The 17364-nt window shown below is 34.0% G+C and overlaps 2 protein-coding genes across 4 annotated transcripts; one reads left to right on the top strand and one right to left on the bottom strand.

Annotated features, from left to right (window-relative positions):
• Positions 1-687: 687 nt before the first annotated feature.
• LOC105779758 (probable inactive leucine-rich repeat receptor-like protein kinase At3g03770) lies at positions 688-4565 on the top strand. 3 transcript variants are annotated; one of them, XM_052629554.1, is made up of 9 exons: positions 688-1057; positions 1176-1233; positions 1316-2719; positions 2880-2998; positions 3168-3411; positions 3527-3738; positions 3816-3841; positions 3947-4058; positions 4234-4565. In XM_052629554.1, the coding sequence occupies exons 3-9, from the start codon at positions 1375-1377 to the stop codon at positions 4456-4458; spliced, it is 2283 nt and encodes a 760-aa protein (XP_052485514.1). In that variant the 5' UTR covers positions 688-1057; positions 1176-1233; positions 1316-1374; the 3' UTR covers positions 4459-4565. The 3 variants fall into 3 exon arrangements, with proteins under 3 accessions (XP_052485514.1, XP_012459133.1, XP_052485513.1); XM_012603679.2 differs by having other exon boundaries at positions 689-1057; positions 2865-2998; XM_052629553.1 differs by having other exon boundaries at positions 689-1057; positions 1176-2719; positions 2865-2998.
• Positions 4507-6162, bottom strand: LOC105779760 (probable adenylate kinase 7, mitochondrial). The gene is made up of 4 exons (XM_012603681.2): positions 5734-6162; positions 5342-5470; positions 5070-5231; positions 4507-4933 (listed from the first exon to the last, which is right to left on the bottom strand). The coding sequence occupies exons 1-4, from the start codon at positions 6085-6087 to the stop codon at positions 4775-4777; spliced, it is 804 nt and encodes a 267-aa protein (XP_012459135.1). The 5' UTR covers positions 6088-6162; the 3' UTR covers positions 4507-4774.
• Positions 6163-17364: the final 11202 nt, after the last annotated feature.

A 17364-nucleotide genomic window follows, 5' to 3' on the forward strand; every position in this document is an offset into this window, starting at 1 on the left:
ATCTTTAAACTGATGAAAAGATATTTGCAATGATGTTTATGGAGGAGGATGGCCTTGACCGAGTCAGAAGCCATCTGCTGCATTGTCCCCCCCAGCCAACCTCTTTTTCTGACTAATTCTTATGAGGTGGGTTGTGAAGTGGGGATTCTGGCTTTTGGTGATTCAAACTCAAAGCATGGGCAGTTAAGGTGTTGTATATATAGATTCCATGGCTAATCGTAAACATTTAGCAAAGTGATGTTTGTCTACAAGTTGCTTTATTCCCATTAATTAAGCCCTTTGCTTTAGATCTTCTCTGTTACTGGTTTTAGTTGCACGAAAGCACATTGAAAAATTGCTTTCATCTTTTTCCCATACTCGGTAAATGTCTTACTGTTTAACATTAACACATGAACTTCAGCTTCGGATTTCACGTATGATGGCATTGTTATAAATATCCAAAAACTCCAAGGTGAATTAGCAATATAACCAACAAATAAATAAAAACTACTACTGGTATTTAGTTATACAGTATTATCTCTCTTTCCATCTCTGCATTTCTTAAGCATTTTTTTTTTCTGGTTACATATAACACAGTCCCCACTTAGCTTTGTCACTTATTTCAAGAAAAAACAAAGAACTAAACCATTAATGCACCTGTCCCTATTAAATTGCCTTATCAATTTTATACGCAGTTTACAACTACCACCTCCCATTATATTTGCAGCCACGCCATCAGGCAGAAGACTTGTCATTCCACTTCTCTTTAATATCTCACTTGCATAAACAATACTTGCATTTACAGTAACTTGGCCAAGGCATATTAAAATTAACACTTGCATTGCTGTTCGCTTCAAGGTCCTTTTTAAACCTTGTTGTGGTTTTTGGGGGGTTGTTTGTTTCCTTAGAAAGTTGCTGTAGAGAGAGATGTTCATTGGATCGTGAGAGTTGCTTGTTTGTCAGTGCTCTCTTGTGTTTCTCTTCATTGGGGTTCTTTTCTTTTTCACTGAAGTTAAAGCGTAGCAATTTTTCTTGGGAAAAACACCATCTTTAGTCTTCCAGATTCCTTTTTCTTCAGGTTTTCCTCCTTCTTTTGCTTCAATTTCAGCTTCCTATGCTTTTAAGTGTGCTCTTGAATATGGATAAGTGTGAATTACTGTCAAAAGTCCTCCTTAACACACAACTAATATTTGCAGTTCTCTGCTCCAGTGAAATTTATCTTCTAGCGTTTGAAATTAGAGATTAAACCTTCAGGTAAAGCATTGCTTATGAAGCTTCCTTTTGCAAGGTATGTTTCAGATTCTTTTTGCATTTAACGTTCCTGTTTTAATTTTAGGGCTTTTATCCACTTCTTTAGACAACAACTGGCGTTTGTAGCTTCTCCGAGCTTGTTCAATGGGTTACTTTTACTTGCTTGTTCTTGTATTGTTTTCAAGGAGTTGCTTTTTCCAAACTACTAAAGGATTGCAAGCTTATCAAACTCAACTTTTTCTGCAAATAAGGAAGCATTTAGAGTACCCTTCACAGCTGCAAGTTCTAGATAATTACAGTGGGAGCCTCTGTGACTTGGCTGCAACGGCACATATGATGATATCTTGCCAGGACAATTTTGTCACTGAGCTTAAGATTAGGGGAGATAAGCTTGCAAATGTTAGTGGATTCAATGGATATGCAATTCATAATAAAACATTGTCTGAGACATTCTCCATTAATTCTTTAGTTACCACATTGACAAGGTTAACGAGTTTAAGGGTGCTTAGTTTAGTGTCTCTTGGGATTTGGGGGCCTCTTCCTGATAAGATTCATAGGCTATATTCTCTTGAACTTTTGGACTTGAGCTCCAATTTCATGTTTGGCTCTATACCCCCTCAGATATCTAGAATGGTTAAGCTTCAAACTCTAACATTGGATGGCAATTACTTCAACGACACTATTCCTGATACACTGGATTCTTTGTCAAATCTTTCTGTTCTAAGTTTGAGGGGCAACCATTTGAAGGGCCAGTTTCCTTCTTCAATATGCAGAATTTCAAGCCTAACAGATATTGCCTTGTGCCATAATAAGCTTTCAGGGGAACTGCCTGATTTCAGTAGCTTAACTCGCCTGCGAGTGTTGGATGTAAGAGAGAATCAATTCGATTCCCAACTGCCTGTCATGCCACGAGGATTGGTTACTGCTCTTCTTGGTAAGAACTTATTCTCAGGTGAAATTCCTGCACAAGTTGGCATATTGACTCATCTCCAGCACCTTGACTTGTCTTTCAATCATCTGAGTGGGACACCCCCCTCTGCCTTGTTTGATTTGCCAAACATCAGTTATTTGAATTTGGCATCAAATATGCTCAGTGGTTCACTTCCAGAGCAAATAACTTGTGGTAGCAAACTCGGGTTTGTCAATATTTCTAGTAACAAGTTGGTTGGTAAGCTTCCTTCTTGCTTGGACAATACATCAGATAAGAGAGCAGTAAAATTTGGTGGGAATTGCTTGTCCATTGAAGGTCATCAACAACATCAAAGTTCATATTGTAAAGAAGCAAACACAAGAAAAACTGGAAGAAAAATAGCATTATTAATTGCTATTATAGTAGGATCTATTCTTCTTCTGGTGATCTTGGCATTTGGGGTTCTTTTTCTGTCTCGAAGATGCTTCGAAAGGAAAACTCTCGAAACTCAAATACGGCAAAAGGCAGTTCAGGAGAATCCAACAACCGGGGTTTCACCTGACATTCTTGCAAATGCAAGTAAGCAATAAAGGTCAACTTCATATTGTAATAACTTATTAGAAGGGAATTCATCATGATTTCTATCACTATTTTATAGTGTTTCAAGGTGAAGATTGAGTCACTATGTATGTTAATTATTAATTGTGCAATATCATTTGACTAGGATTCATTTCTGAAGTTATGAAGCTAGGGACACAAGGTTCTCCGGTATCTCGACTGTTTTCCTTGGAAGAGTTGGAGGAAGCCACAAATAATTTCGATTCATCAATGTTTATGGGTGAAAGCCCTGCTGGGAAGGTATCCTCAAAAGTCAAAACTTATCAAATTTAGATGACTTTGTTTTGTCAATCAAGTAGTTTCCGGAATTGAATGGAACCTTGGCACCAACACCATATCCTTGAAGTTTTGCCTTGGTCAGTGAGATCACCAATGACATATCTGACTTACATTTATTTCTCTTTCTCAGCTATACAAAGGAAGATTGGAGAATGGAACCTATGTTGCCATTCGATCTTTGAATTTACTGAAGAGATATTCAATTCAAAACCTTAAAGTTAGGCTTGATTTCTTCTCAAAGCTTCATCATCCTCATTTAGTAAGCCTTTTGGGGCACTGCATTGATGGTGGTGTACAAGATGATCCCTTTGCAAACAAAGTCTTTCTTGTATATGAGTATGTGCCTAATGGGAATTATCGTATGCATCTGTCAGGTCAGTGTTGAAACTTTGAACTCAAAATTATATTTGTACATAAACATTGTTATCTATAATGTATACTAATGGATTTTGAGCTTTGAAAACCACAATCTGGAAAAACAAAGTGCAGAAAGTTGTCCAGAGAAGGTTCTTAAGTGGTCGGATAGACTAGCAATTCTAATTGATGTAGCCAAGGCTGTACATTTCCTTCATACTGGGGTTATTCCCGGTGTTCATAATAACCGATTGAAGACCAATAATATATTGCTGGACGAGCATCGAATTGCCAAGCTGTGTGACTATGGGATGTCTATCATCTTGGAATACAATGAAAAACTAGAGGTATGTTTTCTAGCTATGCATAGGAAAAGATTTCATGGTCTGGAGTGACTATCCTGAAACATTTTGTTCTTCTGCAGGCTAAGGGAGGGGGCTTAAAGTCTAGGTATCCATACTTTCAGCTTGCAACCATGAATGAAATTGGACTTCCATCTTTACATAAAAGGATGGACATGCCCCTCAAACATTCTAATTTAAATTTTTGTTGCAGCCAAAGGCAAACTTTAGAGGATGATGTTTACAACTTCGGATTTATATTACTAGAGTCTCTTGTTGGGCCTATAGTGAGTGGAAAAGGAGAAACATTTCTTTTAAATGAAATGGTAAGGAACTTACTTTTCACCTATGAAGTCCATTAACACAACCTTACCACAATGACAATGGCTAGTCAAATGCACAGTCAAAGTGTGTTCAGTTTTGGAACTTTCTGTTGTTTCTTTTTTCCTTCAGAATTGGAGAAAGGTATTACTTCTAAATATCTTGTATTACACATCACAGGCATCCTTTGGCAGCCAGGATGGCCGAAAGCGAATTGTGGATCCAGCTGTGTTAATGACTAGCTCACAAGAGTCGTTATCGATCATTGTATCTGTTACACGCAAATGTACATGTCCAGAACCATCATCTCGGCCGTCTTTCGAGGATGTTCTTTGGAACTTGCAGTATGCAGCTCAAGTTCAAGCGACAGCTGATGCTGATCAGAAATCTGATTCTACATCATAGTTAGTGATACACCTGATGTTCGATTGTTGATTTCTATAAGAAAAGATCTTATTCACCACAAAAAATGGCAATGAATTCATTATATCATAAATAGTCATACAGGCCAATGATCATCTCCACTCTTTTTATCTTCGGCCAAAACTGCATTACATACTTTTATATTGCATAGTAACTCACAAATTGGAAACAAAAATTCGAGGCAAATCACCAACTTGGGTGTTCGCCACACTCAAAAACTTATCTATCACTCATCAGTACATATTTACTACCACGCTGGAATATCAAATTGACCACTTGATCTGAAAAATAACGATGTTTAAGCTGTCAACTTTGGTGAAGAGCTGAAAGCATTAATAGGCGAATACTGGAGATGTAGTGCAGCCAAAAGGCCTTGCCATGCATCTCCTGTTGCACCAGCAAGCTGAAAGTTGAGAAGCTTCTTTTGCTTACTGTAGTAATCCTCCACTGACTTGGCCTGTGAAGATCAAGAGCATCGGGTTAGGAGATACATTCCACCTTCCATGATCCAACTCAAAGAATCATACACTGGCTCCCTAACAACGATAACCATGATAGGTTGACATTAGACAACCATATCAAACAATAATTACCTGCTCTGAGTATACACGGAGTTTCTTCTTCAAGGAACTTTCTACACCTTTGGAGTTGCCAATGTGAAGAAGCTCACTTTCTGAACTCATCTTCAACATGTACTCTTCAGAACATTTAAAGTTCACAACCAAATCAATATCAACAATTTGATCAAGAATTTCCTGTAAATAGTAAAAACATAATTAGTGACAGAACCTATTGCAGAATGTTTCATTCAGCTTTAAAAAATCTTAGAACCACAACTGTAATATCAAAATCATAGATGACTTACAGCCTGGAGCCTGGTGCGAGGAATTCCATCGAGAATGAAACCATTTTCACCTTCTTCAAGTCGCTTAGACAGTAAAGCAAAAACAACATCCTCTGGAACAAGCTTCCCTTCATTCACAGCATTTACCACCTAAAGACCAAATTAATATTTTTGACTACATTATATATTTTAAAAAGTTGTAATAATCAGCGTGAACACTTGTAAAAGCTCATTAACCAGACTATCTCCGAATTTCTTAGCAATTTTTTGCACACCAATACCAATGTTTTTCCATAATAGAGGGTACCTTTAAAACCAATTACCATTCAAACCTTTAAAGAAACAATATCTTTTTTCTAGAAAATAACAAAGGAATAAATTTCAATTAGCAGAGATTAAAGAAAAAAAAAGACCTGTTTGTAGAGAGAGGAGTAAGGATCAAGCTCTTGTCTAATAAGGGAACCCATTGAAATATGAGGGATTCCTAGAAGCTTGGAAAGCCTCTCAGCATAAGAATGGCGTTTCACCCCAGGCTCCCCTATAAGCACCCACTGGACTCCCCTCTCCGGCACTGAACCATCCACATCCAGCTTCTGCTGAGGCAGGCGCCGATCCAGGGGAGCTCGCTCGTAATCGTAGCAGTCATAGTCGTAGTCGAGCTCCAACGCAGCGGCTGATCCGATATCTCGGATCCAACGTCGGAGTGGGTTGACGGCGGATGAAGCAGCAGAGGCGGTGGCAACTCGGAGTTTGGGTAGCCATGCCATGGAGGCGTTAGGGTTTTAAGGAAACAAAAAGGAAATGTTGGAGAGGGCTAACGAAAGAGGAGGTTTCATTCTTCATTTGTAAAATAGAAATCCATGTAGTAACAACAACACGTGCCCGTTAATTTTGAACGTGGTTAAATTCCAGTTTTGATCCTCTACTATATTTAAATTTAAAATTTAATCTTTTACTTTAAATTTTAATATAATTTGATCTATATATTTTTATAATTTTACAAGTCGGACCAAATGGGTTTTTTTTTTATAAAAATAACTTGAAAATTTTTATTAATTATAAAAATGACCCAGTTTTATTATTATATACGTAAATGACATAAAATGAATAGTAAAAGTTGGTGGAGCAAAAAAAAATTGACGTCATTCACTTGTCATGTCAGCCAATCATTGGCTGTTAGGATTTAAAAATCAATTTTTTTAGATGGAGTTAATCTATTTAGCACCACCTGTATAAATACCAGTCTAATACCAATATTTTTTAATATTTCAAGGGCCAAAAAATAAATAATAGTAGTGGACTTTAATATGTCAGACTTTTTTTTATAGTGATTGAATTTTTTTAATTTAAAGGTCTCTTTGTTTCGCCGAAAATGGTTTTCGGAAAATGATTTCTGGAAAATGACTTACTTTCTTGGAAAAGTTAATATTTTCTGGTGTTTGGATGAATCTGTGTAAAATATTTTCTGTTGTTTGATAGATTTCTTAAAAATATTTCATAAAAGTTGTTTTTAATGAAGCAAACATACATTTGAGATGTTCTTTTCTTTTCATTGTTAAATCGAGTTTATTTTATATCTATAAATTTATATTTTATATTGTTTTGCATGTATTAAAAATATTTTGTTAAATTCAGGTTCATTATAATGTCATTTTTTAGTTACATGACTACTAAGTGAGTATTTTTTATTTAAAATGTGACATCAACAAAATTGATAAATTTTTTAATAATATCAAGAATTGGACTTGATTTTTAATCTAAAAAGTAGAGGACTAAATTCTTAAAAATAAAAGTAGACTAAATTCTTAAAAATAAAAGTACAGAGACTAAATTGCAAATTTGTGAATAGTACATAGACTAACCTTTATACTAAAAACATTTATTATTAAAATATTAATATTGATATTTGCAATAATATGTGAAGAATATTATTTAAAATTATTATTTTAAAATTTATTATTAAAATAAAATTGAAATATTAAACAATTTATCAAAATAATTAATATAATATTAATTATATTAATAATTTATTACATGACTAAATATATATAAATAATTAAATATGTATGTTTAAGAATATTGAAAATATAATATTTTATATTAATATATTAATATTTTTAAATATATTTAAATATAAAAATAAAATTATTATTAATATCATAATATTAAGCTTGATTTAAGTTAATTTTTTATAAAAATAAAATTACCTACTGAGAGTTTTTTTTTTGGAAAATGACTTACGCTTTTCAAAAGGGTAAATCATTTTACAGGAAAAAGAGATTATTTTATGTTGACCTATAAGTTATTTTTCATTGATAAAACTGTTTGATGTGAAACAAACACAAGAAAATGCAGAAAATATTTTCTGTAAAATCTTTTACATGTAAACAAACGGACCCTAAAACTAAAATTAGTATTTTATTTGGTGGAGCCATAAAGAGTGGCGCCACCACCTTTAGGCTTTTTATTTTTAGTTTTAATTTAAAATTAAAATTATTATTTATTTTGGCGAAGTCATAGAGAATGGTGCCACCACCTTTAATAAAAGAAAACTAAAAATAAAAAGTCAAGTGATGGTGCCATTCTCTATGGCTCCATCAAATAAAATACTAATTTTAGTTTTAAATTAAAAAATCAATCACTATATATAAAAAAGTATGACATATTAAAGTGGTGGCGCCATTCTTTATGGCTCAACCACTATTATTTATTTTTTAGCCCCCGAAATATTTAGAAATATTGGTATTAGACTAGTATTTATACAGGTGGCGCCAAATAGATTGGTTCCACCCAAAAATAATAATTTTTAATCCTAGTAACCAATGATTGGCTGATGTGGCAAGTAGGTGGCGCCAATCTCTTTGGCTCCACCAACTTTCGGTCATTTATGTATAAAATAAAAAAAATAGTGAGTTATTTTTATAATTAATCAAAATTTTCAAATTATTTTTATAAAAAAGTTGACCAAATGGTTAGTACTACTAAGTAATTTGATTAAATTTTTGATGGTTTTTTTTGTGAAAAATAGAAAATTATAAGAAAAAACTACACTAACTGGCCTAACTCCCCAAACGGGGATCTTTCAAACTTTCGCAAATCTTGACTTCCCGAGTGAGCCATCTTGGTAAGTCTATCAGCTTCTTGATTATCTGCTCTGGGTATATAAAAAAATATTCCAGTGAGAAACCTGATACAATAGTTAAAAAATCCTTCTAATTAGAGTCATATTGGATCCCTCCCACCACTCAAGACTATCAGTCTGAATCATCACATTATCTAAACCACGATCAATAAGGATATTTAAACCATCCAATAAGCCTCACAATTCGGCCTCAAATACTGAACAGCTACCGAGAAACCTTTTATAGCCAATGATAGACTCCCTATTTCGGTATCTCACAACCCTTCTTACTACGACAGAATCATCCTCAAGCCTAACAAAACCATCAGTATTTAAAAATACCCAATCCTCTAGCAAATTAGATTACAAGGTCATCTTCCTCTCCATATTCAAATAACTTTGATCAGTCTTCAAAACATGTTTGGCCTAACTATACGAGGTTCGGATTGTATCAAAACTACTCCATGACGTATCCTGAAAGATAAAGAGGTTACGATTCTTCCAGATACGCCAAATGATAATCCCGAAAAGACATTCCCAATCAACCTTCCCAAAGCAGATATTATACTGGTTATGCAAGTTGGATATTGTCCATTCTTGTAAGTTGCTAGAGTAGAACCTGTTAAGCCGATCAATGGGAATCAAAAGCTTCAAAATATTAGTCGCTACTGGGCAGTCTCTTAAAACATGTAACACATCTTCAGAAATATGTCCACAGACTCCACAAGCCGAACTATGCCCCAAAACCCAACGAACTCTTTTAACATCAGCGAGTAGCCTCTTTCAACATCATGCCAACACCTAATACTTCTCCCATCCCCCATAGACCAAATCAAATTTCCATGTATGAGAGGCCAAACCTTAGTAAGGGCTCTCCACAAGAAAGAGCTTCTACTACGAGATAGATTTTCTGGTATTCCCACAGCCACTCTATACTTTGCTCGTAAAACTTGTAACCATAGAGCTCTAGAATCAGTCACAATTCTAAAACCCAACTTCATCATGAAGGAAATGTTGTGATCCTGCAACTTCTGAAAACCAAGACCCCCATGCTCTCAAGGCTGATAGAGATCCTCCTAACCAACCAAAGCCACTTTCCTGCCATTGGTTAAGATCCCCATACAAATTGACGTACCATACATTCAATTTCCTCACAAAGTCCCTTGGGAATCAACATAAACTGCATGAAATAGCTTGGAATTGCCATAAGAACCGATTGTGCTAGTGTACCCCTACCAATAAGAGACAAAGTTTAGTGTTCCAACCTTGCAACTTACTTTTAACCTTATCCACCACAAAATGCAAAGAACTGTTGGTAACTTTATCATGGAAAAAGGGAACTCCTAGATAACTTTCAAGATCATGCATTCTCCGAAAACTAAGAATACAATAGAGATTGCTTGCTAACACATCACCCACGCCTTTTGAAAAGCAAACGTTTGTTTTGTGTGCAGTAATCCTATGCTCAGAATAATCACAAAAGCTATCCAAAACCTTTTTTCAAGAGTGTAGCTTGATCCTCTTCAGCATGACCAAACAAAATCAAATCATTTGCAAAAAAGAGGTGAGACAATGAAGGGCTTGTACGAGATAAACGAATAGGTCGACAACATCCATAATTAATATTAGCATGGATACTATGACCAAGCCAATCCATGCACAATACAAATAAATAGGGAGAAAGTGGGCACCCTTGACAGAACCCCTAGTTGGCCTGAATGTTGGAGTTGGGTTTCCATTCCATAAAATCTGTATAGTAGAGTTAGTGATAGCAGACATAATCACATTACAAAGGTAATTCAGAATATCTGCAGCTTGGGAAGAAGCATCAATAAACTCTTAACGCACTCGATCATAAACTTTCTCTATGTCAATTTTGATGGCCAACTAGTTGCTAGTCTTTTTCTTAATTTTCATGGAATGAAAAACTTCCTGGGAAATGATAATATTATCCGTAGTACTTCTTCCTGCAATAAACCTAGTCTGTTCTTAGCTAATAATTCTTGGAAACATCAGCTTGAAACGGTTGGTAATAATTTCCATTACCAACTTATAAAGGACTGAGCACAAACTAATTGGTCGAAAATTGGGAAAAGCATTCTGGATTTGGAACCTTAAGAATGAGGACTATAAGGGAATTATTCAACTCATGATTAATTTTTTCGCCATTGAAAATATTCTTTACCCAAGTACAAATCGAATCCCTAATTTACTCCCATTGGCTTTGAAAAAATAGTGCATGGAATCCATCACTCCTCGACACCTTCAAAGGACTCATATCAAACATGACAAATTTTATCTCCTCATTAGAGACAGGTTTGCTAAGCATTTGGATCTCATTATCTTCAGGCTTCGAAAAAGAATTAATGGGAAAACCTCTTATTGACCCCGAATCTTCACCATATAAATTTTTAAAAAATCAAGTCGCTTCCTAACGTAAATCCTCCTCATAAAAAATCCTATCCCCCTCTGCATTCCTTAAAGCCGTAATTCGGTTTTGCTTTCTTCTCTTAAGAGTGCGCCTATGGAAGAATTTAGTATTACGGTCTCTTAACGAAAGCCAGTCATACCGCACTTTTTGCTTCCAAAGGAGTTCTTCATGGTACAAAACATTTTCCAATTCCTCTCTAGTTTTCAATTCCAACTGAAATAAATGATCAGATTGAGAGAAATTCAAACTCCTCTGAATTGTATTAAGCTTCTGAAGTAGTCTTTTTTTTTCCGTGTCCCCATATGACCATACACCTTCTTATTTCAATCCTTGAGCTGATTTGTAAAATTAGAAAGCAAACTAGACATGGAACCAACAAAATTCCAATTATTCTTCATGAAATCAAGAAACTCGGCATGCTCAACCTAACCAGACAAGAAACGAAAAGGACGACCCCTATATAAATAGAGCTCAGATCAAAGCGATAGAAAAATAGGCCTGTGATTAGACTTGATTCTAGGTAAATGAGTCACAAAATAATTTGGAAATGATGATAGCCGTGCCTTATTTCTAATAGCCCGGTTAAGACGTTCCGAAACTCCACCTTTCTGCCATGTGAAATGATCACCTCTGAAACCCAAATCATGTATCCTACAAGAATCCATAAATTCTCTAAAAGAAGAACACCTTTTCCTAGTGACTTACCCTCTCCTTTTCTCATTAAAGGCTAAAATCGCATTAAAATATCCTAATGGCACCTATGGGAAATCAAAATGATGGATAGTAGTATTCAAAACCTCCCAAAGCCATCTTTTCTTACTACTATCAGGACTACCGTATACAAAGACAATAAAAATCAATCATTTGAAAGTGTCATCTAAAGCCCAAATAAAAAAAAATTGGGGATGACTCTGGGTTATATCAGCCCGTAGCTGCTCTTTCCGCCTAACCTAAATACCCCCAGAATAACCGGTGGCTTCCACTCGATGCGAGCACTGAAAACCAAGACTTGCAATGATTGAATCAGCTTTGTCACCACTAACTCTAGTTTCGGAAAGGCCAACAATATTTGACTTAAATTCCCGACCATACTCATGAAAAATCCTCAGAAACTTACTACTTGCACACCCTTGGCAATTCCATGCAAAAATGGACAAATCCATTAAATAATTACTTCGATATAATGAATTGGGATAAATGTTATTTTTCTAAATGTAGGTTTGAAATCATTAAAGGTGCTAATTATTTGGATAATTAATTATATGATTCTTTTATTTTTCCCTTATTTAGTGGTTATAAGATAATGGTAAAGTTTCAAATTGATCCATCCATTTTGCTCACATTTGAGATTTAGTTTTCATATTTTAATTTGACATTAGTTGATTCTTTAAATTTATAATGATATTAGTTAGTTCAAATAGTTCAAACAATTTCAATTAAAACAATAATGCAAATTTCTTTTAAAAATACCTTTCTAGCACACACAAAAAGAAAAGAAAAAACTATTTTGACATGATAAGTTGAAATAAATATTTAAAATAAAAACTACCTAAATATTTTGATTGAAATAATTAATGTTGTCAATTATATGAATAAATAATGATATTATGAACAAGAATAAATTATATGGCTAAATAATGACACTATGCACAAGAATCAAATTAGGTCAAATTGAAATATAGCATGTACACAATAACCACAGCATAAAGGGTAAAGTACAAAAATAGTTATTCAGCTATACAAGTATTTCTAGTTTGGTCATCCAACTATTAATTTTTTATTTAGTTTTCAATTTCTTGAAATTAAATATTTTAGCAACTCCCCTTAGTTGTTATTAGATGAGGATTGAAGCCAACATGATTTTTTATTGGCTTAATAACAAATTTAGTCCTCTAATATTTACATATTCTATCAATTTGATTCTATATCTAAAAAGTTAACAAATTTAATTTTTAATATTTACAAAATTCACGTTGCAGACTAAAAAGAAAAAGAAAAAACACAATTGTGAAATTACATATACGAATGTCTTGCTAAAGAGGATTATATGATATGATTTGAAATAAAAATAATTCTGAATAACAATAAAAATTTCAAAAAGAAATTTATTAAAAGCTTAAAAATATATTTAAAATAAAAAAAGATTAATAAGTTGACAAAATTTTTATGGATTTAGATGGGTTAGACGGACTCACAAGCTTGTCACAGAGTTTAAATAATATTAGACTATTAAAATAATTAAATTTATAAAGTATCAACAGTATTTTATATATTAATATTTGGATTAAGCATCCACTGAGCTATATTCTACACAAAAATTTTACATCAGACGTGTATAACAGAATTTTTTAGCTTTAGAAATGCCAAAGATTCCTAAGATAAATTTAAAGTAATAGGATACGAAAATTCTATATATTAATGGATTTTCTCTCGCTCCTCTTTAATGCACTTTATTCTTTATATTCATAAGGTACGGTTATTTGATGTGACGTATTTGTCAGAACATCGATATATCCCATGACGCAATGGAAAAAATAAATCTGACGATCACATCCAGGAATCCGTGTGCGAGGAACAAATTGGGGTGAGAAAGGTATGAACGATTACCTTTAATCGTTTGGAAAACCAAAGATAATTGTTGTGAAATTGATTACGCAATTGTATGTCGATTCCAAGCCACTATGAAAAGTTTCGGCCTCTACATAATCCACCCAGTGTGGCAATGAACAACAATAACTCTCTTAAACTTTTTTAGAGAGAAAATCTATTTGACGGTTGCTAGACCTCATTCTATATATTTCGGGTATATTAGGTTTTTCTTAAAAACCCTATATTTCCTAATTCGAGAATAATTGATATTTTAATATGAATCAAAATTTATTATAATAATTACCCGATTATAATTACCATATTTATAATAATGTTTGATTGAAAAATTACAATTACAATAATTATAATAATATTTGATCGTAAATTATAATAACAATAATTATAACAAGGATTTCGGTAAATTATGTTTAGTTAAATTTTATACAAATCAAACTCATATATATTAATTTAAACATCTCATTATGTGTACAACATACTTGTACATATTATTCGTTCAATATTTAACTGTCCAATTAAATTAATTCTATAATCAACTTACTTCATGTGACAGCTAAAAATAATACCAACTATGTTTAGATTCCGTTCGTTTCAACTATAGGGTGTGACCTTGTAGGTTCTTGTAACGCTAGCAATAATACTAAAACGATTCTAATATTACAAACAATGAGTGACATCTAGTAATGCATCATTGCTACCTAAGTTACAAGAAGTCATGATTCGACATAACCTCTCTGTGATTAACCCTTCATGTATTAAATCCTTTTGTCCTTTATATCTAGAATGGACTCAAGTCATGGAATAGTCACACTTGCATAGTCCATCTAATGTTTCTTGATATCCTGAGTAGACTATGATAAACAAATAAGTATGATATCTCATATCAACTTATTCGAGCATGACCATGCATTTCTAGTTTCACTCAATCAAGTGACCTAAGATATTGCTCCTATTATGTAGGAAGGACAAATCTTATATTGATCAACCATATCCCACTACATAGATTGTGGTATATCCAACATTAGCTTTTATAGAACAACCAATTACAGTAGATGTTTGACTATATCAAAATATACGACTCACGATGTTGGGATAATAATGATCTCAAGTTTGAGGATCGTATACATAGTAATCACTATGAGTAATATTGTGACTATTACATAATAATCCAAGAAACATACTCATAGCGAGTTAGTCCAATATGTTGTTCTCTAACACACATACTCATGTATTGATTTTGACATCCCATGTCAATGACAACATTTTGTCATCAATAAATTACACGTTAGTCTTAATGCATTATTATTTTCCAAGCCCACAATAATACTCGACTAAAGACATTTTAAGAATAATCATATTATTCTCGGGATATTATTATAAAACAATTTATTTATATATATAGAAAAGAAACTGAAATAATAATGGCAATGTCTTCTATTAATAAACGAGGTAAAACAAATATGTTATTACAATCATCTCATGATTGGTCTTTGGGCATACTCTAATAGTATTATGAAGTAACTAAGTGACATGCATAACGACACGTTACCCTCCTTAGGCTCGACACGTATCCTTAGAGATATCTCTACTGAGATCCCGTAATGTATGAGACTGTGCCGCGAGGTGCCAAGCTGTTGTAGAGAGGTAGGGAGCCGATAAGTTGGCAAGTTGGAGAGAGTGGCAAGCTGCTAAAGGGTGTGTGCTGCTAGAGGGTGGTGACCTGGTTCGGGTTCACAGACTAGATTTCAAGCCGGGTCGTGATATATTCTATAATAATTTATCCCTCACTTTCTCAAAGAAGAGTTATAAAGTGACTCTTCTAAGACAGACGCGTTAAGTGTGTAATTGGAAGTTTATCCCATAGTTTTTAAATTAAAACTTATTGTGTAAGTTTTGTTGTGAAGGCAACAAGCAAGCCCTAAATAAGGCTCGTGAATTGCACAAAGAAGTGCATGAGAAGAATAAGGAGCTGGAAAATAACATTGCTGATTGGGAGGCGAAAGGGAAATAGATGGAGGAGGAGGTTGATGCTAACAAAATACCGCTAAGAATCCAATTTTCGATTTAACTCATAACATTGGGTACATGCGATGAGTTTGCCAAATTATATTGTGAAAATACAGTGAGCTGTAGAGAAAAAAATACATGAGTTGTATTGCAGAAAAACGACTGTCTATATTGCAAAAGCGTGAAAGCATTGTAAGTTACTTAACAAAAATGCGCAAGCTATGTAGCAAAAAATTATGCTAGTTGTGCAGCGAAAAATTTTGCAAACTCTACAACAAAAAATTATGCTAGCTGTGCAGTAGAAAATTATGCGAACTGTATAGCAGAAAGTTATGCTAGCTGTGGAGTAGAAGATTATGCTAGCTCTGCAACAAAAATTGTGTGAATTGTGCAACAGAAAATTATGCTAGCTGTGTAGTAGAAAATTATGCAAGCTATACAACAGAAAATTATGCTAGCTATATAGAAAAAAAATTATGCGAGCTATACAGCAGAAAATTATGCTAGCTTTGCAGTAGAAATTTATCCGAACTGTACAACAAAAAATTATGCGAGTTGGTGAGCTGCTCAATAAAAATGCGTGAGCTGTGCAAGAAGTTACGAGCTGCGCAGGAAATAACGCGAGCTGTGCTGCTAAAAATAAAATGCTTTTCTGAAAGCTTTGTAACTTTAAAACTGAAATCAATGAATTAACAAGTCATATAAGCATGTTGTGATATTAATTTGACAAACCATATGAGAAAGTTGAGATCTTGAATTGACAACTACAAGATTATGAAAATCCTAAAAATTCTAGGTTGTGATCTTACAAGAAAGTTGCGATCTTTAATCGGCATCAACAAGATTCTAAAATCTTGTAAGCGGTAGGTTGCGATTGTAAATCGATAAACTGTAAGATTTTAAAAATCTTGTAAGTAGGAGGTTGCAATCGTAAATCAATAAACCGCGAGATTTTGAAAATCTCATAAGTAAGAGGTTGCGATCGTAAATCAGCAAATCGTGAGATTCTAAAAATCTCATAAGTAGGAGTTTGCGATCGTAAATCACAAATCGCGATATTCCGAAAATCTTATAAGTAAGAGGTCACGATCATAAATCGGTGAATCGTAAAATTCTGAAAATCTTGTATATGAGAGGTTGCGATCATAAATCCGTGAATCCAAGGATGCTAATGCTTATCAGCTAACTTGAAATTATAATAAGTTATGAGAACAAACCTAGTTCAGTCAAATAATTTAGTGTGTTTACACAATATTTTTTTGGATGACAAGCGTTCTAAGTGTGAGGATGTATCTAAAGGAAATGAATTCAGGAAACTTAACTAACTGAAACTAAGATATACTAAATATAAAGATAGACTGAACATCACGTAATAAAATTATGAAATACCTAGCTGCTTTGTGTTGCGTTTTGGTTAACTCTTTTTTTTCTCATTTCTCCATTCTCTCCCTGTAGAGCTTGACTCTATCTCCTAGCTTTACTGACTGATGGCACAGTTGGTTAGCGCCTAGGTCTTATTGCTTTACCAACTGATATGACGTTCCGAAGATGAGCCTTCCTCTTGGAATTGGAAGCTGCCCACTCCTCATTTGTGCCTACGATAACTTGGATAGTACCTCTAACATGCTGCTTGCTTCTATCTGCACTTTACGATCTTGATCCTTCTTATGGACTCGTGTTGTGGTATCTGAAAGTTTCACAGGGGATCACCATATAAAATTTTTTTATATTGTCCTCCACTTTGTACCCACAAACTTTGTGGGGTGTACTTTAACTACCCACAAGTACTCAGTCACCTTCAAGGTTGCCTATCTTCTAGATGAAATGAGCCATAAATTGATCTTTTTATTTCTTTCGCTTTTGTAAACTTGTAAACCC

Source organism: Gossypium raimondii, chromosome 4 (genome assembly GCF_025698545.1).
Source record: "Gossypium raimondii isolate GPD5lz chromosome 4, ASM2569854v1, whole genome shotgun sequence".
Classification (NCBI taxonomy): Eukaryota; Viridiplantae; Streptophyta; class Magnoliopsida; order Malvales; family Malvaceae; genus Gossypium; species Gossypium raimondii.

What these genes read in the sequence shown, in the direction of transcription:
- LOC105779760 (XM_012603681.2), bottom strand. Translation starts at nt 6,087, where the DNA reads ATGGCATGGCTACCCAAACTCCGAGTTGCCACCGCCTCTGCTGCTTCA. An exon ending in ACTCCTCTCTCTACAAACAG is followed by an intron (nt 5,471 to 5,733) that starts GTCTTTTTTTTT and finishes TTTGGTCTTTAG; the next exon opens with GTGGTAAATGCTGTGAATGA. An exon ending in CTCGCACCAGGCTCCAGGCT is followed by an intron (nt 5,232 to 5,341) that starts GTAAGTCATCTA and finishes TACTATTTACAG; the next exon opens with GAAATTCTTGATCAAATTGT.
- LOC105779758 (XM_052629553.1), top strand. Translation starts at nt 1,375, where the DNA reads ATGGGTTACTTTTACTTGCTTGTTCTTGTATTGTTTTCAAGGAGTTGC. An exon ending in GTGAAAGCCCTGCTGGGAAG is followed by an intron (nt 2,999 to 3,167) that starts GTATCCTCAAAA and finishes TCTCTTTCTCAG; the next exon opens with CTATACAAAGGAAGATTGGA. An exon ending in GGAGGGGGCTTAAAGTCTAG is followed by an intron (nt 3,842 to 3,946) that starts GTATCCATACTT and finishes TTTTTGTTGCAG; the next exon opens with CCAAAGGCAAACTTTAGAGG.